Genomic DNA, 25,250 nt, shown 5'->3' on the forward strand with positions numbered 1-25,250 from the left:
GATTGCTGTCCAAGTCCTGCTCCTTTCGCGACTGATAACACGGGAAGCTGTGGCAAAATGCTTATTAAAAGGAGGCACGTGACCCAGCATGGTGGTGGGAACATGCCAGAAAAGCTCTAAACTTCGAGCTGCAATCAAAGCACCGGATATACTTTTTTTTTTTTTCTAATTGATAATTAGCTGCACGTTAATTTGGTGCCCCGGCATCTATCACTCTTTACAAAGGGACAACTTATCAGCCGCTTAACGGACTAAAATTGGACTCACCTTGTAGAATATGCAAGGCTGGAGGAAAATCACTTCTCTCGACTCACACGTAATTAACCTTAACAGATGCGCAGAGGAGAGGTTAGAATGTATAAAAAGCACAGACAACTTTATGTAAAGACATCAGAGCTCATGTTTTGTTGAAAACATTTTTAATGCAAAAAATGTTATATACATGCTGTAATATAAAATGTGACCATTACAAAAATGAGTTATATTTGTTTTCATGGATTTTACAAACAATATACTTCATAGAAATATTATTTTTCCTTCATACACTGGTTTCGGTGAGCAAAAGAAGTCTTAAAAAAGGGACTCCTGGAATGTACCTTTAGGTTATACCATAAAAAAAGAACAGAGCTTGCATACAGAATGTTCGACCGTGCAACAGTATGCACTTTTCACAAAAGGTTTGCTTGTTCATTCGTGTAAAACGTGTGCTTAAAGACTGCAAGGTGACTTTTGTGAAACAATCTGCGAATCCATATTAATAAAGACATTCATAAAAAGAAAGGTGTTTAAAAAAAAATCAAAATTACGAATTGCATATAGTTCTTTGTACAAGTTGTGTCAGAAAAGTTCCAGGACTGGAGTTACAAACAAGTGAGCACCTTGGGACACCAGTGACCCAACTTTCGCTTAGACGACTTTTAGCTTCAATTTGCAAGCAAAAATCTGAGACGCCTTTGCTGCACTGAACTCATCTCATACCGCCCCCTGGTGGCCTAGTTGCAAAAGGAGCAGCACAATGTCCATTGAATTGAAACAAGAAATGTGGCAGAACTGTTCTTTGCATCCTATAACGACATTACTATATATTTTTTCAATGAAGTATAATATTAAAGAGGGCTAGTTTCTTTATTAAAAAAAACAAAAATGGTTGTTTTCTTGCTAGGCTGGAAAGTATAAATGGCATTTCCATTCATTTCGTTGGGGGAAGATGATTTGAGATAAGCATGGCCATGGAACAAATTCAACTCTTATCTCAAGGCCCCACTGTATATCTTTTGTGTCCTGGAGTTTTTCTGACGCACCTGGTCAGTGACCATTGAGACTAACCACAGACTTGTAATGATAGTAAAGTGACTGCATGTAACATTCACATCTCAGTGAAGTGGAGCTCCTCTTCAGTAATTTGCTATTGGATCATTTTCTCCAACACTCGTACATTCCCCACGCTCACACTCATACTGCAATACCGTTTTTTTTTCCAGTAATACCTGTAGTGAAGAGAACTATGATTAACTTTGGCGCTAAAAATGTATTCCTCCCACTGCAGAGTTACATTTCCAGGATATACTCGAAACTCTCACTCAAACTCTTCTGTGCCACATTCGTGAAATCCTGCACTGCATCTTCGAGCCACATTCTTCCTCCCCCTTGTGTATCCTTACCGTCATCCAACACCACCGTTTCATTTCTTAGCCCTCTATTCAATTTATTCGTACCCTCTTGGTTTGGCCAAAATTGACAAGCAAAATTGCGACCAAAATGAAATGCTTCAGTGGAGTTTCATCAAAAGCAATTGAGCTGATTCTGAAATGTTTTTTTTTTTTGTGCATGTATTATCCACTGACATGTTGTTCAACTAGAAAAGATGATAACACAGGTTTGAACGCTTATTTCTGTCAAGTGACTTTTTAGCAAGTGGTTAAATGGTGTGCCAACACTAAGTGGACCCTTTCGCTTAGTTCCTGTGTGTACTTGAACACATCACCAGGCCAAAGAGAGTGTGGACTGATAGGACTTATAAAAAAAAAAAGGGAAAAAAAAGGGGGGGGGGGTGTTTCCAGTCCTCTAGCAATCCCTTTCACCCCAGTTCTACAGCCCTCATTTTTTTTTGTGTGTACTTAATTTGTCTTATTTGATACTACTATCACACATTCAGGTAAACAGTTAAAGAATTCTGCTATTATTATATTGGTGGTAAAAACAACCACATGTATTCCATCTAATGGTTTATGTTTTGAACAGAACAGTGGTTTGGGCCTGTTTACAACAGTGGTACGTCCTGACCTTTGTCACTATTCGTCTTCAGAAAGACAAATATTTGATCTTGATCAGTTTGTGTGCTACTTGTGTGACTATTTGGAGTGACTCAAAGTTTTCGTATAGGGTATGCACATAGACATTAAAGTTAAAAAAACGAAAAATCATGGATAAACTAAATTGAACTAATTATTGCATCGTCACATTAAATGAAGTGGTTAAAACTTGGATTCAAATGTGGTTAAGTGTTATATCGTTACCATTTCAATGCCATCATTCGTAAGTGCAGAAATACAAAGTTTCAGACTTTGCCTTGCGTGTAAATGTATTCATGCCCAAAACTACAGATCCGAATGTTTTGCGGTATGACAGTATTTGGTTGTACAGTAGACACAATCAAATCCTGATCCTGATGATGGTGCATGACGAAACAAAATTGGAGTTCATTTGTAACCGAAGTGGCGGTCCAACCAGCCGACTGACTGACTGATATTTCCCTGGTGTGAGAGCAGACATGGTTCTAAAGACACAGTTAGTGGATGTAGTTTGTTAAGGGAGGCAATTATCAAGACTTCAAACAAAGCGATTTCGTGTATTGCGGCCTACAATTAACCTCCTTTGTCTGGCTTGTCGGTGGACTTCAAACAGCAGATTGCGTTTGATAGTGAGAGAAATCTGAATTCCAGCACAATGAGCTTTGATTTCTGCTACTCATTGGAGCACCGAATGCAGCATTGTGTTAAAAGACGATTTTGTATTTTCTGATTTCCCTCTCTGGATGCAAATCTACACAGCTGCAGTCATGGCATTCTTTTGTCTTGGGTTGGTTTGGTGCTGATGTTGCTGTCGTCCAGTCTCCCCGGTGTAGCCATACTGTTCTGGACTAGGATCCCCAAGGTGCCTGTAGGAAGAGTTTTTTTTCTGACATAAGAATAGAGACGACAGCATGGAGTGCCGTGGCTTCATTTGTGTGTTGGGAAGTAAGATCATTTACATAATATTAGCATAAATGTAACCCAAGGCAGGAGCAGTTTAAGTGAGTGGTATTCAAAATACGAGGTTCTTGAAATGAATAGAAGTACTTACAGCTCAGCCAAAAAAAAAAAAAAATGAATTCCTAAATTGTGCTCTCAAAAGGAGATTGTGATCATTTGATGTATCTCCAGGACAACCGCCGAGACAGAGTACAACAAACCGATATGCAGCTACAACTTAAAGAATTTGAACACTGCATTATATTCAGGCAAAATACACAACCCAAATATAGACTTTGTAAAGTGAATTCAGGAATTTGTTTCTAAATACATTACTGTGTACTGAAGAGAAACAACTACGGAGGACTCAATTGTGGCGATATAGCAGCGCAATTTTATAGTTTTTCACATTTCAGTTTTGTTTGTTTATTTAGTTTTTTTCCGCCATGTATAGTCTGCTGACATGAACATTTAAGAGTGCATTACCGCCACCTTTAGCATGCGGCATCCACAACAAGTATTTACTTTATGGCACCAAACGGTGTTATGACCAACCGGGATTTTACAATTAGCCACAATGTGACATATAATTCCAGTTAAGTTAAGGTAAGCCATTTTAAACTAAAAAGAAAACAATATCCGTAGTTAGAAGCCAAAGTTTTAAATCCAACTCGAATTTGTTTGCTGCCATCAACACAATTAGGAAATGGGGATTTTAGGTGCAAAACTTGACGACGACTACTCTTGGTCTCGCTTTCTGTCAAATACAATTCTCCCACAGATGCAAATTACATATATGTTTGTTTTCTTCATGATGCATTTTTTGACTGGTGCTAGATACTCCGGAGTGACTTTGAGTCTGAAAACTACAGTTCTTGAAGTTTTTTTTTTTTAATCATTCAAATTTGGCAAAGTTGTGTGGCGTGTCAAGTTTATAAGAAATTAATTTTCACTTTACAAGGACTTTAAAGAAGCACGGACTAGCTCTATTTTATGCCAAAATGGGGTTGACTGTCTTTACCATCTATCAGTTGCCATTATATTGTAGAACATAATCGACCATTTGGATTATGAAATGGAATATGGATTCTTATTTTGGAGGTAACCCATACTATTGCAGCATGCTATCAGCCAAATTAACCGTTCTTGATTTTTTTTCCCCTAAAACCTCCAAAATGTTGACTAGTACATAGGGGCACGTTCACCCTCAAATGAATCTTACCTGTAAGCGCCTCCACCAGCAGTTCCACGGGTCATTGTGTCGTACCGCAGTCCCCGAAGCGGTGGAGTGGGTGATGGGGGCACATCCTGTCGCAAAGGTCCTCTCTGCTGGGAGCTGATGGCACAAAACAAGGAGTGTAACAAGTAGCTAGTGGTGTAACCTTTATGCATGAACACCAGTTAGCCGTGACTAAATATACAACATGCAGCTACAAAATCTGTCGGACAATCTGTAGGACCGCTGTCATAAAAACAACATTTCAAACCCAAGCTATAAACTATAAATTTTTCCCTTTCTTGAAATTTCACCCTGGACTGAATTACTGTGACATCAGATCTCTGCAGTGAACTTTTGTTCATATCCTCTCTGACAGATTGTCGAGCAACAATCAGAGGGAGTGAAGAGGCCCATGAAAGTAGACTTGCTTAGAAGAGTCATCATCGGTGAAGAATCATGGATCTTAGGTCCAAGACAGCAAGAGAGACAAGCGGAGACATTTTGTGATTTTTTTTTCTTATTTCCCCTGCTCAAAGGGATCATCAACGAGACCCCTTTTGGATGGCATGGACGACATCAAGATGTCTGTGACAATGAAGGAGAGGGGAATCCTGGAAGAATCTCTCCAGTAGTGCATGAAGGCAAAACAGAAAAGGCTGGGAATGCGTGTTAGACTTTAGGATTACGTATTATTCTGAAATAGAAAAAAAATGTAGTTTGGATAGGAAATATATATTTTGTGACAGCCTTCCTGGAACGTTTCTGACACACCTTCGGTGAGCTGATTGAGGAGGACCATGAGCAGAAGAAGCATCTGTTGCATTCAATTCCCTTGGGTGGGGGTAAAAACTAGAGTCAACTCCCCGAGGGTCCCCTGGCCGTGAGTAAGGTTGACTTGGGGGGTAGTTGGAGAATGATGGAGGGGATTGCAAGTTGGGGTGGGGGTAGGACGGGGCCTTGTGGTAACCTTGCGGAGCCTGGGGAACACTCATGTAATGACCTGCCCAGGGATGCATGGTGTATTCAGCTGGATCCAATGGACCTCGTCTGGAAAAGGGAACGTGACAAATGAGCGATGAGGACAACACCAACTTATCATTTAACATGTGGGTAGTTTAAAAAAAAAAAAATTTAAGGATCTTGCTGTACTGCAATAAATGCAGGGTAAAATTTCTAGTATCTTAAGTGCAGATTCGAATACTGCTCATTGCTTTAAGTGAAGACCAACTTCAAAAGAATATATATCGAATTTCTCCTTATTTAGCTTTTTTGAAATTTAATGTTGATTGACCACCATGCCAGCCAGTTCTGGACTGCTTTCAGCGATTTTGAGTCATGACATTCTTGGGCATTAAATATTGGTGCTTGTTTTGAACTGCTCTAATACTTTTGTCCCTTTCTGTGTCAAGCTGGGCCGCTTGCAATACTGCAGCATTTTGGCATTTTTGTTGGGCAGAGAATGACGATGGTGTTGGACTACAATGCTGCACCAGCGAACCGCTTCGCACCAATTTGTGACTGGCCGCCGGCATACACTCTGCCAAAAATGCATTCCAGAGGATATATAGAGAGGGATGAGAGCCGGCGCTAAAATGAAGTAAAGTGACGCTATAGAGTGGACTGAATGGAACGTTAATTGAACAAAACCTGTGGACGTTTTACTCACCAAACTATTCGCGATTGAAAAACTGCAGTTGTTTGTTTACATTCAAACTCAGCTTGTAGCAAACCTGTGTGACGTCGTGCGCGCTTGTGATTACAATTTCGGGATCCTGGCCAAAGACATCTAAAATGCCGGTGCCCTTATGTTGGTCACTCGAGACTTCAATGTTGTGCTGCACTCTCTTCTATACTTGCATCTTTACACAACATATGCAACAATAGCGAATCCAACTCTAAACCTCCTGTATTCTAAATGCTACTATAAAGTGAGCTGTTGTATAATTAAGTTACCAAAGCATATGTGTGTGTGTATATATACAGTATATATATATATATATATATATATATATATATATATATATATATATATATATATATATACACAGGTATATCGGCGCCATTTGACTGTCGTTGCTGGACAGTGTCTTGCGCCTGTAATGGGCAGCATTTTTCACAGCCCCGCTTTGTTCAGCAGAGAGATCGGTGCTGTTGAACGGTCTGCGGCTGGATGGATGTAAGTCTTGAGGAGCCGACGATGAGAGGAAAGGAGCGTTAGCGCGCAGCGCCGATGCGGATTTGGAACTGGGAGTCGCGGCTTGGAGTTTGAAGCGGATTACGTGAGACAGGAGAAATGAACTAATCTCTTTTCGTCAATGGACGCTCCAGCTTCATGTTTGCTTTCAAAACTTAGCTTGTAGCAGTCGTGTGCACATTTTCAGCATGACGTCTCTGATCCACTGGTGAAAGGACACTTTGATCCTCTCCTCTTTCATCTATAACTGCTTCAGACAACAAAGTGTATGCAGAAAAGTGGTGAAGATTGCACGACTGTCTGTGTCCTATCTGTTGTGTTGTGTTGTGTTATTTTTGTTATTTTGACTTCAAAATGGCGCCGCGAGAGTGGCTGCCTTTCCAGCAGCTCTTATATTTTGTTGTTCTACTTCTTCCTTTCATAACTTTGCTGCTGTGAATTGGTAATTTCTCCATTGCGAGACGAATAAAAGTTTTCTTATCTTATCTTATCTTATATATCATTGGGCTTTATGTTAGCCCTTTGTTGACAGCTATAGTTGCTGTCAAAATGCAAGAGAAATCATCTAGAAATTCTAGTGTGGTATTTACTCATGCCGCCCAGAAGCGTTGCCATAGTGTGGCTTTTGCTCAGCATCCCAGAGGTGACTCCATTGCTCCTTTAGATTACAAACTAGCTGAGAAGCCGAGAATGAATCAACAGCATTTATGCCCGTGTGGGAAAAGTCATACAATCACCGTTGCTTCAATTATTCCAGTGCATAAAGAATCAGAAGTGATTCTCCTGTGTTTGTGTTGGATTGGTTCAATAAACTATTGACTGGCCTAAACACTCAAGACATCCAAGTAACGTGACAGTTTTAAATCACCTCCGCTCAGTTATCCCTCCCACAGACACAGTTGTTGTAATGTGGCAGACTTTGTTAATCGATATGGATGGTTTGTGCCCGGAGGAAATCAAATCCTGTACAGACACGTCCAGCATATATCTAACATTAGGGGGTCTTGCATGATTGCACAATCACTTCGTCTTTCTCCATGTTTCTCACCTCAGTTTATTTAGAAATGCGGGGGGGGTTGTATTGTCGTAAACGGTGCCTGTTCCTCACGTAACTCATTTCATCATTATTATTATTATTATTTTTCTAGAACCAAATCTCAACTCTCCAAATGAGTGCCACAGCAACACATAAAGGTAATTTCACATTGTTGAGTGGGCGGGCCTTGAAGACTCCAATCAAAAATTGATTCAAATGCAGATTGGACAATAATCATTTAACATTTTACTTACCCTGGTTCCTTTTTTTTGTGGCTCACAGTTTAAGTAATCATCTCAACATTTCTCCAATACCCTTTTATTTATTTATTTATATTTAAATATGTAGCCTCAGTGACTGCTGAAAAGCCCATCCACAGTTATAGGCCTATGAGTTGTCCAGTACTACCCAATGTTTGTTTTATGAGGGTTATGACTTTTGACAGCAGCTATGGCAGATTGCTCTCCAGAAAATAAACCTGTACCCATATCGGTCAGGCAGTCTGTCAGCAACTGTTTGGCCTACCCATGATGATGTCACAAAGGCAGAGATAAGAGCAGTGCATAGGACCAGGACTACAGGCAGAAGCACAAGAGCATCCAACTCACATCCTACTGAGAGCACAACACAAAACACTATTTTGCCTTCCAGTGGCTATATTTTTGCCACGACAATTCAATGATCTCACATGTTACGTGTATCTTATTTAAAAAAAATACTACTCATACATCTACAGAATGTGAAATATCAACCACTGCCGTTTCAGATACTTTTGACAATCTTCTTGCATATTTTCCTAAATAATTCATAGCATTTCACAAACAGAAAAAAGAATCAATAATAATAACAACAATAAAACCGAAGTAGTTGCTGCAGTCTTATGAGAGTGGCCATATTGGTAATGGAGTGGAAATCCAGTTCAAATCTGTGGGGAATCAATTGCAAATCCAGTGGCAAGTTTGGAATTCTCCCACCAGGAACTCAAGTAAGGACTGCACAGCAGCTGGGGATTATGGGGTAATAATGAGAGTGGAAGCCATTACCGGCTGGTATTTACACACACATGCATGCATTCAAACACAAGCACACAACAACGGTTGCAGTATGAGAAGCAAAACAGCAGCGTTAATGTACATAAAGAAACCTCCAATTAAACTTTCCAAGTCACACCCTCCCGACCTAAAATAATCTGTGAATGGCACGCGTGTGAGAAGTTAGAGAGAACAACATCCAGAGTTTTCACAAACATAATGATCAGAGTGGTGCGGGGTGTTCGTGCTGGACCGATTATCCGTCAGTCGCATGGCTGACAAAGTGACGGACAATCCTTTACTCTTTACACCTACCTCACAAAACCACATTTCCTTACCTTTGAACCTTTGTGGAAAACAGAATGAACGTGCTATCACTGAATGTCTTCTTTCTTCATCCATCTTTTCTTTTTCTGTCCCTCCAAGTTTTATTCTTTGAACACGTTGCATCCTTATTTTATATTTTGTTTGCAGTTGCTTTTTTCTGTGACATTATTCTTCCAATTGGAAGAACTTTTCTTTTATCTTCAATTTGCTGCTATTCTCAGACTATTTTTACACATACACATTTTGTTTATGCATACCGATTTTGTTTGTAAAACAAAAGTTTTGATTTTAAGTCTGGCGTGAAACTCTTCAGCGTCTCAACATAGTCTGTTAGCTCTGTGGACAGCGTGTTGCTTTCAATATTAATCTCTAAAAGATAAAGGGTAACACCCATCAGTAAAGGTTAGTCAAGAGCAGCATTTAAAAATGGTGGAGGGCATCAGGGCACATTTCTCAAGCATTTCTTTTTTTGGGGGGGGGGGGGTTGAACAACATTTCTGAGTTCAGCACAGCTTGTGAAATGTTTCTGAAAGATTATCTGATCATTTATCCTGTGGCGTAAAATGCTTCATGAGTGATTTTCCCTTCTGAATCCGCTTAAAAACAGCCAGACCAACAGTTGTGATGTTTCACCTGTTCAATGTTTCTGCTGGCAAATCCTTATTTGTGTGCTCAACACAACACCTGACATTTGTGCTCTTGCTGGACACAACTAGAGGAGCACAACTAGAGTGTTTGTGTCAAGTGTTTTCATGTGTGTCACAAGTTATTCACTGCAATAAAATGAAAAAGAGACGTGTTTGTAAGTGCAATGTAGATATGACGTAAGCTCATGTTCTTCAATTACTTTTTTCTTCTTCGGATTATTTGTCAGTCTGGATGACCTACGGTACAAAAGTGCCTCTCACAGGTCAGTGTCTGTACTATGGCTGTGGGAGGAAGTTGGGGTTTCTGAAGCTCTAAAAGTTGTGAAGAAATACGTTCTGTTATTAATTTAATTTATGTATTCAAACACATCTACAAAAGCAGCAACTACCAAAACTACATATCAAGATGGAGAAACCATTGGTTGAAGAGTTGAAGGGATCAATGCTAATACAGCTCGCTAAGCCGTGGACTCAGACAGTGTTTTGCAGTAACGTGAGACTTTCTAATTTTGGGGGATTTCAGGTTTGCGATGGATTTGAGAGTAAACACAGGAGTTGTTATGTTGTATAACCTCAGCACCCCCCCCCCCCCCCCACTGCCGCCCACACACACACACACACACACACACACACAAACTCTTTCACTTACTCTTGTAAAAGTGCTGTATGCAGCTGTTACCCCCCATGTATACCCATGGGTGCTCTCACAGGTGCATGCACAAACATCGTTCTTCTGAAACGGTCTTCCACCAAACACACATGCGTTTAGCGAAAGTAGATATAAAGAATATGGAGTGAGTTGAATTTAAAAAAAAAATCAGTTCTGCCTCAAAATGAGGAAAGAGAAGGAAAATGGTAAAACGGTAGAGGTTGAGGGAAAGAAAATGGGGTGTGAATGAGAGGGCACTAAAAAGTAAAACTACAAAAAAAGAATAGAAGCAACGGTAAAAGAAAATGCGTTTGCCGTTCTCATGTTATTTCTTGTAATAAAGATGGCTCCTGTGATACAATGTCGCAACAGTCACTTTCCTAATCCAGCACTCTAGTGTTTAAAAACCCAGAGGCATCACAGTCCAAATAGAATGGCGATAAAAATCTACTTTCTGTTATCTCCTGCTCATCACTGCTACATTTAGTATAACATAAATCCCTTTACGGCGTGTGCTGTGATGGTAGTAGAGCAAAAGTACGCGCATACAGAATGCAATTTAAAGTAATTCAAAGTATTTTTGTTTTGAGTTTTTTTTCTTCCCCAGACACACTGGCCAGGCAACATCACAGAAAGAAGCGGCTTCCAGTATGATTGGCAGTTGCCTTTGTGGACTAAACTAAACCACACTAAGCCCCCGTGTGAAAACCCTGGCCAGGTATGGAATTAGGAATCTTGGTCCGTATGTGTGAGTTGTGACAAAACCTAATCTCACCAAATGAAAAAAACATTACGGGTGATACCTGAAGCAGCAGAGATAGGCAGAAGCCAAATAAGACATGAAGCTATTTTGCTACTTATGGCTAAGTGATTGCACACTGAGTGTGTTTGTGTGATGGGGTGTCAGAGATGGTTTCTTGTTAGTTCAGCTGCCAGGGAGATTTGTGTTGGTGCATCGGTCCTGGAGGCCCTTAAACCTGCCTTGATCCCTGACCCCGCCAAGTCACGCGATACGCCATTAGCTCCTAACTAACAATTATATAGGTCAAAGACTAGAGGATATCATCAAGAAGGAATTAGGAAAGAAAGAAATGAAAAGCAAAATGAAATAAAGGACAAACAAACATTTGGTTTAGGTGAGGTCACTAGTAATTCAACAAGTTCTCGTCCATTAAGTATAGCGCCATGATGTTTCAATTTTATATGCTGATGGTAGTAGCTTCTGTTAATGTCCGTTCTCTGTTTTGGCCTTAGCACCGACATGGTTTGCAAAGGTGTGCATTCTGGTAAATATGAATGGATTTTAGAGGTCACGAACACCACCCCCAACAATTCACTCTGAGTCACTCGTTGGAAAGTTTCCCCAGGCAACAGTTTCCAGATTCTCAGACATCTATGGGACGCACAAAAAAAAAGTCTCAAGGTACCATGCAAGAAATGTGAAGCTTTTTGCTTCCACTCACAGGGCACGGCATAAAATCTAGATGGTTGGGGGGGGGGGGGGGTGATTACCAGGGAAGCTAAGAACATATTTGACACCCCCATCTGAGATCATTTTCCCTTACTAACACGGAAAGAAATAATCATTTTGGTGTGAATCGGCCATTTTGGGAGAATGACAGGACTCACTTTGCTGACCTGTCACAAGTGAATTTTCCCAAATGAGCACCAATAGGAAGTGCATGTGTTAGTTAGACTGATGGGCACTGTCAATGTGTGTGTGTGTGTGTGTGTGTGTGTGCATATATTTGTGGGTCTCGCATGACATCAGTTATTGGAGGCTTGTAGTTCAAAAAAAGTTCACTTTAACATTATTTATTAATTCATTATAGCTGCCTTTGTCTTTAGGTGGGTTGTAAAGCCCCCAAAGCACTATTTATCACGACCACTACCTGTTCCCAAACACAGTTTATTCAAATAACCGAGAAGGCTACAAGAATAGGGGCTTTCGTGACCTCTTTTTGTCTTGACCCGAAAAGAAAGAAAGAAATATGTGCTCCAAAAGTGTGCCATTGCCGCTTTTACCCAAGGCAATCTGAGTTGAGACGACAACAATGGATTTATCGACACAGGGTCAAAGAGAAAGGAAGATGAAAAATGATGGCAAAACGTGCCAGACCGATGATCTTGAGACATAAGTTTAAAGATGAGGGGAACAAAAAAAGGAAATGGAAATCTAAGAGAGGGATAAATGAAGACGAAAAATTGTGATCAAACCCCCCCCCCCCCCCCCCCCCCACCTCAATAAAGATTGAGCAAACACAGCTGGACAAAGTTGGAACAAATGCAAAAGTTTGGCCATATTGAATGTCACCATGCTCAGACGGTCAAATGAAGTTTAAATGTAAAAAAGAAAAAAAAAACACTTGAAGGGCCTTCTACCTGTCTTTGCCAATAAATGTCTTCCGAATATGATTAATTCACCAAGAAATAATGAATCACAAAGTGGCCTGTCCAGGAAACTAACATGATTACATTCTCCAGTGAATGGAGGAGCGTGTGCAAATGCAGACACATGCTGGTATCGGGTTCATGTGTGTGTGTTTGGGGTTGAATGTAAGGGGGAAAACTGCAAATAAAAAAAAAAAAGATCGTCCACAGTGAGTGAATACAAAATGTATTCGATCAAGGAAAGAAAAGGGAGAAGGACAGGGGACAAACCAATTATAGAAAAGAGCGAGGAAGCGGGAATGAAGAATTTCCAGATGGTAGGGGACTGTTGCCTCGGAAACACAGAAGAAGAGGGCAGAACAATGGAGATTTGGAGTGCTGGTTCACAAAACATCACAAGACAGCAATGCCAGTTGGAAACAGATTGGTGAAGCTATGGCCCAAAAAAGATACTGATACTGAAAGTCATTTAGATGAGTTAAATGGACAGTTAGGAATACAATTAATCATATTCCTCACATGTGGCTCTGCTATAGACTTGCATGAGAGTTACAGCAAGGTTGGTCAAGTCAGCATGTGGCGAAAAAAAAAGTCCTTAATTGCACACATTATAAGGCTTTAGGATTTGGACAAAAAGTCACAGCTAGAGGCTGAAGCTAAATGAGTAGCCTTGTCAACCTGATATTTGACTTTTTTTTTTAAAGCGGATGTCACACTATAAATAAAACGGCATTTATACCATTTTCACTGTGGTATCCAGTCATACCCGTGGTAGATTAAGTTAGCAAGGTATACAGGTAATCCAAAAAACAGTAACACCTTCCTGTCAAAAATGAATTGTTTCAAGCTGACTGTTAGTCTGATAAAATAATATACAGGGTGTTCCAAAAGCCTTGGGCACATTTCAAGTCCCCATATCTCCTTAACTATGAATGGTAGTAAGATAAAAGTCGTGCCATTTTAAAGCATTACATTAAGTTTTTCGTAAGGCTATTGATTTTTTTTCTTTCCTTTCAGACCCATTAATGGCGCTTTGTGTGCTTGAATTTGCAAAAACTGAATCATGGACTGTTGTTCAACGTGCATTTCGCAGAAAATTCGGAAAGGAGCCACCAGAGAGGAAGTCCATAGTGAGATGGCATGGTAAATTCAAAATGAATGGATGCTTATGTGCAGCTAAAAGAACGGGACGAGTAACAGCAGCTGTTGCAACCATTGACAATGCAATGCTGGGACGCATTTGGCAAGAATTTGACTATCGGCTTGTATCCATACATTCGGAAGAGGATTAGGGCCAATGAAGAAAAAAATAATAATACAAGGTTGGCAAGATTCTCACTTTTATCTCAGAATTCTGACTCCCATAGCCATGTGACCAATGGTGCTCACTTTGAACATTCCATGTAAAAATTGAGATGACAAGCTTTCTGAATTTCCCAGATGCGTTTTTATATTCTTAATAGTTTCCGAGATATTCAATGTCAAACTGTGCCCAAGACATTTGGAACACCCTGTACAATATTTGTGTGTAGTAAGACCAAAAGCTGGACAGGCGTGCTGCAGTAGCCCGCGTGTCAGCAAACACTAACAGTACCCCATGTAAGTGATCCATATTTTCTCTTTGAGTTTCACAGGTAGTGACACTCATTCAGATAATTGTCACAGTTGGTCACATCAAAATAAGACATGAATCATATTAAATGGAAAATAAACTTGTCAGATAGAGTGCGTAACAGCGGTAAAATAATCATATTAGCTCCACTTGTTAAAGTCCGCTGGGTTTAATTGGGTGCATTTGGGCTTGAAAGTATCATACCGAACCACTTAGACCGTTTAGTCGGTGACTTCCTGAAACATCATGAGATCCATTACGTGTAGCATGTTTAATGAAACTACCTCAATTATTTCACATCTTGAGCCAATAGAGTCCTCTGCTTCATGTAATAGTTTCAAGCTGGGACATTTTGCTCAGAGCGTGATGACTTGATAAAAATTGCTTGTGAAATTACAAAACCACAAAATAGCGCAGCTACTAATTTGGTACGTGAAGAGTTTTAAAATTATCTGTGCATAAGTTGAGGAAGAACGCAGCCAACTAGGTGAGCTCATTACCTTGACAAAGGCAAAAAGACCGCAAAAGTATTTCTCCTGTTTGCATGGGTCACAGCCAAGACTGTTTCTGGTTTCAAGTGAAACAGATAGTATTACGTAACCAAGTTTGCCTGTCAAATTTATTGAAAGCTCGGGCTCCTTCCCTAGCATGGGAACGGGGACCCACATAGCCTCTTGGGGCTGAGCCTGTTGGCGGGGCCCAACAGGCACTTGCCAACGAGCCCCACCTCCAGGCCTGGTTCCAGAAGGGGGCCCCGATGAGCCGCGTCCGGGTAAGGGGCAACTTAATCCAGTTTTGTTATTCATCATAATGAACCGTGCTTTGTCCGGTCCCTCACCAAGGACCTGTTTGCCATGGGTGACCCCATCAGGGGCATAAATCCCCAGACAACTTTCCTCCTAAGATCATCGTGACATCCAAACCCCTCCACCACGGTTGGTGAGGGCGAAAAGAGGGAAGGCTGTCAGCTTGTCATTAGAATTCACATAGAGAATAGATGTTTTTGGCGTGTGGGAGGACGCTAAAGTACCTGAACAGATCCCATACAAGGTAGACATGCTAACCACATATACCGCTGTATTATCATCTCACAATCTATGCGAGCGGACACATGTTAAAAAACGATTGTGTTATTACATTTTTACATTGACTGATGAACTTTGTTCAACTTTTGGGATGTACAAAGCAATGAGCAAAAACATACGAGGCATAAGGCAGACTCATGGGAGGGTCTTTTTAGCATCTCCTACATAACGAACAAACAACAAGGGTCTTGATGAGTCGAGAGACACAGAACAAAAAAAAAACAGTGGACAATGGGGTTACTTATGTAGCAGTTGTAGAGTGGTCTGGGAAAATCTCAGACCTGGTTGGGAGGTCTTGTCAAGAGAGATTGAGAGAGGCAGAAAAAGTGAGGGGCATTCCATTTCTTTTCTCCCCTAAAGAGAGGCAAAGAATGTCCTTTCTTTTGTTTTCATCTACACCTTAGAGAGCACAAGGAAGTGGTTGAAGAGAATGCAATTTCGCAATGGAAAAAGTAGAAAATAGGGTTAAATCATGGGAAGACACAAGTAAAAGAGACATGCAGGGGGAAAGGATACAAAAAAACCAGCATGCGCTTCTCATGAGTAATAATCACATTATCATTCTAATGAGGAAATGACGGCCTTCCAGGAAACCTGAACAACATGTCTGACTGGTGAGTTAAATCCAATAAGAGTGATAACAAGGAAAAATGGGACAGGGTGTTTTGGCTAATCTAATTGGGTCAAAACTGCATTTCAAACAACAGATTGATATCAACAACAGAAATCCTGGTAGATAACAATCCTAATTTCATAACAAGTTGATGTGCTTTGAAAGTCATACACAATTTAAGGCAACACAAGCATAAACATTGACGAACTCAATGAATACAGCTGTAAACAATCAAACATCATCATCATCATGCCACCCCCCTAAAAATGTTATATAATATAATATGTCTCGAAACAAAAGCCACATTCTTCCTAAATTCACAAGCAATTGGCACATCAGAGGCATAGAGGCTTGATGTGGGTTTTAGAAAGACCTCCTCAAGTGGTCCACGCCTTGGCAGAAGTGTACACAGCTTGCCCCATTAAGTTTATTAGATATGTGGAGATATCATGCAACGGCGATCATGTTTTCACCACAAAGGGACGGGAAGTTAAAATTTACACTCCAGTTATGGCGGGTAGTAAGTTGAGGTTGGTGGGTTGAGGGAAAAAAAATAAGCACCAAACAACATTCTGTGGTGCTCATTTGAGAACAGCACCAAAATTGATTTCTGCACCCCTGTGACAGTCATCAACATAACTTTACGGGGCATGTGTGGCATTTAGTGGAATCTAGCAATGCTTGAGAGATGAAAACTTTTAAGACTCATGCAATCACTGTAATGGGAATTTGGCATCTTACAGTGTAAGTAACTGTTCGAACCTTTGAATGCTGACCAGTTATTCTGCAGATAAGCAAAGTTGCCTGCTCATGCACTCGACTGCATTCTGTGTAGCTGTTCAAAATGCTGATTGTGCTGACCTTAACCCCTCCCAAGTAGAAGAAAACAAGATAAAATGAAAGCGGAAGATGCATGGGGGGAACAAGGCTCCCTTGACAGATCTGTGAACGGTGTCTCCATGTTTTTTTCAAATAAATCTCATCATTTTTTAAAATACCATTTCTTGGTTTCCCTGGATAAGACAACAACTCCTAGCCTCACCGTAGCCGATATACAACTCCACAATCAATTCAGCAAAAGATTCCTGACTGATTCATTTCAAATGAGGAGTCTGCTTTCAACACGACTGCATCGCTCGATTTAACAAATGACGATCAGGTCTAATCGGTTCATCGTTCCAAACTCTCATAAAAATGAAAGCACGTGTGATCGTTTTCGAAGGCAGCAAAATTTGCATGAGCACTGCGTACAACCTTGAAAATTAAAATGATCGCCAAAGCTACTTACAAAAAACAAACAAATAATAAATAAATACATAAAACACTTGTCTCAGCTAGCCCACTAATATTTTAGAGTACTAAAATAGGGGATTCAAGGTTGCCATGGCAGCGGCCGAGATCCTATTCTCCTTAATACAAGGCAGGCCCATGATTTTAAAGCTCTAATTCTCAGGTAGAATCACCACATGTTGATTTAGCTTTGCTGGCTGTTTACAGATGAAACTATCTCTCGACAGGGGACTATTGTTGCAGTATAATGCAGCACTGTGAGATAAAAGTGGAGAAGTGTGAGAAACTGGTAAAATAGGGATAGAAGGTGTGACGTGGAGGAGGGGAAATGGTGGAGTGGCGGCAGGAGGAAAATGGCAGTGATAAGTACAATATCAGTATCTGGTTCGTCATTTCTCTTCTCCTTTTGTATCAATTCAAACAGAGAACAGGAATGGACTGTTTAATTTTGTTTGAAAACAAAGAATATAATCGGGCAGACTTACAGTATCTCTGAATTTTTGAAGGTAGGTATGAGCAATAAACCAACCAAATGGGTGACTACTCGAGCTCTTCCAAATATGGGCAAGCTTGCCTCGGGACGCTGTCGTCCTTGCGCGTTTACAGCCACAGAGATGCACACAAAGAAGAATTTTCCAACTGACTGGTGTTTTTCATTGTTTGTTTGCATTAAGTGCAACAGACCTTGTGAGGCAGAGCTATCGTGTGTGGTGGTTTTAAGTACACCGTTCTGTGTTTAGTTCAACAGTAGCCATCAAGTGGGAGTGGCAATAAAGAGCTTGAAGGCATTTCTTTTGAAGAACTGTTCACCATCTGTTAAACTGCTGCTTGTTGTGAGGTGTGTTCATTTGAGTGCACTGTCACTATACAGTTGTCTCATGAGCTCACCAGTAAGTGGTAATGAGGATCGTCTCCGTTCCATGAGAGAGGGCCACCTACTCAAAAAGGCTAATTTCATCAGGACAAGAAATGAAGTGTGTAAAGCATACGATAATTCTTCATCCTTGGGAGTATTTTGATGAAAACATGTCATTGAGACACCTCTGAACTATTTTAATTTGTGGAAAAAAAAGATAATCTCCTCTAACTGTTGGTGCACAACTCAATAAAAATGTGAAGTGAAAAACACATTTTCTCCTGTTGCTGTTTCTTTCTCAATGGAACAGTCAACTCTCCCAGGCCAATATGCAAATGGTCTCATTCATGGTCCACCACGCTATCAGCACACGATATTAGCCGTGACTTCGCATCACTTTGCAGAGTTGCTCGAAGCAAGGAAGAATTTATTATCATTACAAAGGTACTAAATGGAGCAAACTGAAAAAATTATTCGCCAGAAATCCTTTTGTGGCCAAAATCTTTCCACCTTGGTGGAGGTCAGTACGCAACCAAGTACGTCTCTAGTTGCTACAGCATGAGACTGAGACAGTGCCCTGTATGTGTGAGCGTGTGTTTCCAATTTCTCAAGGCTTTTCAAAGCGACAGCTCGACCCCCTAACGATCATCACTGCTCTCGGCCCCATCTGCTAAAGTCATCACCAGCCCAGACACTCTGCCTCCCTCTTGCTCACTCACATGCACAGACATGCACAAACACACACACACATGGACGAGGTGTAAAACAGCCATCCTTCAGCATTTTTAACTGAGATGGGAACCAGACAAAAATGGTCTTATTCTCAGTACTTCTTCCGTTGGCTGACTTTCTTTCCTGCATGCTAAGAACCAAAGACCAGTCTTGTATAAAGTACTTGAGAGTGATACTTGATTAAAAATGCAAGCATTGCAACAGAAAATAACTCTGTGCTTGACATTAAAATACATTTTCTCACGTTAAAAGTCATTGAAATTGAAATGAAAATATTTTTTAAAAGTGAGTTGTTAGTTTTGATTCTAAATTTCATATCTAATTTTATGTGTATGTATTTAATTTACGTCAGTAGTATAGCTAAAGAGCTGCGTATTGGCGAAGGAGCAAAGTTAGCTAGCACGTTAGCCTAACCATCATGTTCTGCCTTAACAAGCTCATGGTAATTAAACAAACATTGACATTTTGACTTCAAGAGATTAATGTAAGTTAATTAAACTTAGCAGGATCAATGGGAAATTTTCACTGCCTAACATTTCTGTCACTTTCAGTAGGCATGCAGGACATCATCTTGTCGGAAGAGTCTTTATCCCAAGTGCCCAAAATCAATTCATTTAAATATGCCCACCAGTGTGAATTAAGTGTTCATTTATACCACAATGATATGATGCAATTAAAAAAAAATAAAGACATATAAAAGATTAAATGTTAAAATTAAATAAAGAAACGCCTTATTTATTGTTGTCATTTCCCTTCAACTTAGTTTGCTACATTTCTCTTGTGGTTGACATCAGTGAACTGAAGCTTTAATTAATGTAGAATAACTCAATAACAGACATTTTTAATCTCATTCACTCCCAAAGACGTTTTTAAACGTCTTTTCAGACTTGGTCCAGAATTGGCTAGTACTGAATGAGTTAAGTAGCTGTCGCAGCAGTAGTGCATCTCAAAATAGCAAGAGTCCACAATCACATTACAATGTAATATCAGCAAGGAAAATCCATAAAAGTATGCGGAAACAGAACAGTCTATTAATATGTCCAATAGCAAATAAAGATGGACATTTAATGCATGTTCAACACTTTTGAAAAAAATCCGTAACTCTTTGCTGCTTGTCTTACTGCAGAGAAAAGGAGAAAGTTGGGGGAGGGCCACGTGTCAAAGAGGTTATCTGACTGGCCTCTTCATTGACAGCAGTAAAAGTCAAAAGACGTTAGCAGCAGAAGTAGGAGGATTGTATTGCAATAAAAGTATGCTACTAAAATATAGTAGAATAAATATCTAGGTCATAAATAACACAGTATAAACAAATCTACCTGCGATTCTTACTCAAGTACCGTCACAAAGTACCTTTACTCCATTACGGTACTGGACTGGCAATTTGTTGCTGACTTGTTGAGTCTTTGGAGGTGTGAGGAAAGTTGCAACCACTGTCCCATTTTACAGTTTAATTTCACACACAACTTCTATCTTTCGACAAGAGTTACAATTTCAATTTTTTTTTTTTTACTTGAGGCAAGCAGGCCTGGCAAAAAAAAGATAGGTGAGTGACATGACACAGAAGTGAACAAATGCAGAAAATAAATGTAATGCTCCACATGTTGGTTGAAGGTGAGGCTTTGAAGTAACAAGGGGTTGCCTTGAAAATTGAGACCCTAAAAGTCACAGATGATGCATAGAGAATATACAATGTCTGCAACTGTGTTTCCCATTAGGAGGAACACGTGTAAACGGTGGGGAAGCAGCTGTGGGCCATCACTTGTCCCCAACAAGTGTTAGACAAACTTCGCACTGCAACTTTGACCTTTAGCCATTTCGTGGCCTTACCTTAGCACAAAACACAAACCAGTAGAAACTACGACACCAGTGAGATGGAATTTTTGAGGCTGAGGCTAACTCTATTTGGCAGAATGCAATTCGGATAATCGCTAAATTGGCTGTTTAATTTAAACATATACATGTATAAAATGAATACAATCACTTCTTTCTTGGTCCTTCTGTGAAGTGGGAATTTCTCTATTGTGAGACTATTAAAGGTTTTCTTATCTTATCTTAACGCTTACAACGATAAAGATAGGAATGACAGGCAGACAAACGCATTGTTTTGCAATAATATTGTTGTTCTTTTCAGTCATTGAACATTAAATCTTACATTATATAAGGAATCTGTTTTGTGTACTCCATTTGAGTGGCCAAAAAGTAGCGAGCATCACGTGGCCGAAAATGTCTTGGTATGCAGATGTATTAAGATTTGGCGATAGCTAACGTTCTAGTTGAGCACGATTAATTGAATAGAATGTCATGTGGAATGCCCCCCCCCCCCAAAAAAAACGTAAGGGTAAACAACTGCCGTAAACTAAGATATAATAAAAGTTGAAGACAAAAAAACTAAATGTATACTGTTGCATTGATTGTGTAACAGGGAGTCACACTTCAACGGACAGTTAGGACGGCGGAAAAAATCGTTGGCACCGCCCTACCCACTCTTGAGGACTTGCACACTGCAAGAATCAACACAAGGGCACGGAAAATCCTCCTGGATCCCCCGCACCCTGCCCACCACCTTTTCCAGCTACTCCCCTCAGGCAGACGCTACAGATCCATGCGCACCAAATCCAGTAGACACTTAAACAGCTTCTTCCCTCTAGCCATTAACTCCTTAAACAGTCACTGACGTAGTCACTCTTCTTGTACTACAAATACTGCTACTGGTTACTCTAAAATGGTTCAATGATTTGTTGTTTACGATGATACTAATGCAGCGTGTTATACCGGAGACAAATTCCTTGTGTGTTCTACATACTTGGCCAATAAAGATGATTCTGATTCTGATTCTGATTCTGATGGTCCTCCCCCCCCCCTCCAACACCTGAATGGGTGGAGCAAGACAATATATTGGAGTGGTGGGTATTTGGGGGAAAATAAGAAACAAAATGTAGAAGAAAACAAGATTAATACCTTGGCAGGGAGGCATACTGACGCTCCACCTCTTCATATTGTGGCGCGATTCGATGATCTTTCCCTCTGCCCGGAATCTGCAACAGACGAAGCAAAAGTTGTGCTGGCGTTCGTGTGTCTGTCAGTCTCTGTGGATCAGTGTTTATTGTGCAATTTGAGCATGTTCAATAACAAGCCAAAAAGAAGGTTCCTTTTTCAGAACCCCGCTCCATGTGTCAGTTCCCTGACTGCCCTTGTGTTCTATCAACCCGAGGCTTGTCGGTGGAATGGGTTTTGAGTGATTTGGTGACACAGTATGCCTGATCCTGTGGCTTCCCGACACTCACTGTTGCTGCCATGGCTTTCTTCTGGTTAAATACAAGTATTCCACAGTCTTTGCCTACCTCATCCTGCTCTTTGCATGCTCTTCCTCTTCCCTCAGCAGTTCCACACACAACACTGACACTTTCAATGGGAAAATATTCTTACATGGAAAGAAAATAAAACTTGGAAATTGCTCACCCAAGTATTTAAATGGCAAAAATGCAAATATAAAGATGTGTAATACACACTCATTAGTTTGTATTTTCCTGTACGTGTACTGTATGAGTGTGAGTGATAAGGATGAGAATTTAGGATTGACAAAGGCTAGTTATTAGGGACTTAAGAGTTTGAGCCTTCAGAAAAGGTGGAAATGGTCTCCTTTCGATGAGGTTATTTGTGAATGTTTCACTCCAACTCACACGCGATTTAAGTCATGTTTCATCTCCAACTAGAGAGAGGAAAAAAATATTCCCCAACGTATTCCTTTTTTGCTTCCCCCAGCACACAGAATGTCTGCATGGTTATCCCGATCTATTCAGAGGGGATATTTGAGCTTTTACAGTTCCTCTGAAAGCTTGAAACCTCACAGAACCCAAAACGTACTCTCAGTAGAGATCATATGGAAAAGTGTAAATACAACTCCTTTTAACATACTCTAGGGTGTGAGATGTGATACATGTAAGATGATTGGACTGCAGTCTAACAATACCTTGCTAAAAAGTATACATCCTTTTTGCCAGCACATGACATGCCACAGAAAAAAAAAACAAATGTGAGTGTAGAGCTTGTTTACAAACGGTGAAATAAAGTATTATATTAGCATCAAATCCAAGAAAACACAACAAAGGGATTGGTGAAGTGCTTGCACGTGTCCAGAGCGAGGAGGAATACAAAGGATTGAAGGTTTTTATTAAAAAAAAAAAAAAAATTGGTTCTTCTCCCTTCGACTCACGGTAATATTGTCAACATAAAAAGGTCTGAGCGTGAGATATCACACACATCCTCTTCACTTTGCATTTTAAGGGAATGATGCCAGGAGGGATATAAAGCACATTTGCTGGCCCCGCTTTCTTTTGAACACCTGTCTTTATAGCTCTAATATCTCAGGTAGACAGACGTGGGATATTAGCGGGGGACAGATATGTGGAGGGAATGAATGAAAGGGTATTGGTTGGAGAAGAAAGGAGAAAAGAGAGATTGCATGAATGAGAAGTAAATGAGCCAGAGCAGTTGAAATACATTGAAGGGATATAATGAAGCCACTGAGCGAGGAGTCGGTGGGAGGAAAGACATGAGAGGGGGATTATAACAGGAGGAAGAGAATTGGGTGAAGAAAGGCCTGACGGCGTGGCGAGGTGATGGAAACATTAACAATATGATTCAAACAAGATAGCTCAAGGGGTGAGAAAATAGGAAAGGCTGGGTGACTACAACATCCAACAAAAAGGTCAGGAGGAGAAAAAAAAAACAAAAAAAAACCACGGACGGAGTCAGATGGAGACAGGAGAGACAATGTTTGATCGGGTCATTTTAAGAATAAAGCAGATAATAGTCTGTGCTGTACTTCGCATCTTAAGACATCCCACATCAACACTGACAATGGTTTCTTGAAAATATGTGATTTGGATCAAGCAATTGATTTTTTATTACAATCTGATCTGGATGTAAGCATGTCAACTGGTCAGACCCGACCGACTACTACTGCAGTGATTAACTGTGAATACATCAGTGAATTTGTCTTAGTTTACTCCTAATGATTTAACACAAATGCATTGAGGTATAGTGTCTCGTTCTTAAGTAATGCCAGAGGCCAAACAAACATGTTCATGAGTTTCATAAGGTTTAAATTGTTTGGCCTCTCAAGCTTTAAGGAGACTTTTAAAGTAAGAGAATTGGGTTATATGCATTACCAAAAGCCGGCGGGATAATGGTGAAGCACCATATTCAAGCAAGACGTGGCCAAGGCAAAAAAAAAAAAAAAAAGAAAAACAAAATCTTATAGCTCAAGGGATTGGGACTAAACATTAGTTTAACATTAAAGTCCCCATATAGTGAAAATAATGACTTTCAAATGGAACACACCACAGAGACGAGTGCCATTAACAACCCCACCAACTTTGATTAAAAAAAGACAGCGGTATATTAAAAAAAAAAGAGAGAGAGAATTCTAAATCATGAAAAATCAAGCTGTTCTCTTTATGCTCGAATGCTGTGGGTGTGCCTGCTGAATGGGCTGAAACCAAGCCCTGCTGAATTGACAATGAAATACCCCGACCAGTCCTGGAAGAATTTTATTTATGTCAACGCATAACTTCATGTTTTGAGCTATGGCTGAAATACATCCCAAGGCTTTTCCACACAACTACAACGTGGTGCTCTAATGCGGCCATGCCATCCTGAAGCCCCAGTCCATCACGCTGGCTGTCAAGATGGACTATAATTTTAAAAATAAGAAAAAGTTCCCCATCCTCATGCTTCCAACATTTGATGCATATTGTACTCATAATCACGGGTGACAACGAGACGCTCTAAATAGCCACGTCCGTGTATGCACCAAAGGAAGGAATCTTTTCAGAGTGTAGGCATAGCTCGTGAACTGTGGATCGAGTGGATCAGAACTGATCAAAACCGAACTGCACTCAAATTGTTATATAATGGGGTGTGGGGCGACTACTGCCAAACTCCAAAGAGTCACACAATGCCCTTTTGGGGGGGGTCAGGAAAAATGACTAAATGACTAAAAACATTTCAAGCTATATCTCCACAAGTGAGTATAAAATAGTTCTGTGTGTATGCTTTCAGCAATTGTCATGTACTGTACATGTTTTTAGAAACAAATCTTTGAATTGCCTTTACCTTGTTTTTCAGAACACCACTAAACATTGAGGCTAATAGTTGAAAAGCCTTCAATTTGCTTGGGAGCATGAAGGCCGGAAAAGGATACGTGGTCTGAACCTTCCATATAAACTAGTGCAACACTCCTATTATTATCACTTGAGAAAATATTAAAACAACAATCCATTGTTTGAACAAAAGCCGGGCTCTAGCAAATGTGAAATAAACATGACGATACCATG

The 25,250-nt window shown here is 40.2% G+C and overlaps 1 protein-coding gene across 5 annotated transcripts in view; it reads right to left on the reverse strand.

Moving 5' to 3' along the window:
* Positions 1 to 408: 408 nt before the first annotated feature.
* Positions 409 to 25,250, reverse strand: part of LOC147198052 (partitioning defective 3 homolog B-like) — a 124,257-nt gene continuing 99,415 nt past the window's right edge. For 2 of the 5 annotated variants that reach the window (XM_086124009.1, XM_086124008.1), the window contains 5 exons: positions 21,871 to 21,947; positions 21,716 to 21,781; positions 5,221 to 5,496; positions 4,453 to 4,566; positions 409 to 3,157 (listed from right to left, as the gene is read on the reverse strand). In XM_086124009.1, coding sequence (XP_085980135.1) covers positions 3,043 to 3,157; positions 4,453 to 4,566; positions 5,221 to 5,496; positions 21,716 to 21,781; positions 21,871 to 21,947 — 648 coding nt within the window. In that variant the 3' untranslated portion in view covers positions 409 to 3,042. The remainder of the gene's footprint in view (positions 3,158 to 4,452; positions 4,567 to 5,220; positions 5,497 to 21,715; positions 21,782 to 21,870; positions 21,948 to 25,250) is intronic. The other 3 variants (XM_086124012.1, XM_086124011.1, XM_086124013.1) reach the window with 2 other exon arrangements.

Source organism: Hippocampus guttulatus, chromosome 11 (assembly GCF_054856545.1).
Source record: "Hippocampus guttulatus isolate MCC_2025c chromosome 11, RoL_Hgut_1.0, whole genome shotgun sequence".
Classification (NCBI taxonomy): Eukaryota; Metazoa; Chordata; class Actinopteri; order Syngnathiformes; family Syngnathidae; genus Hippocampus; species Hippocampus guttulatus.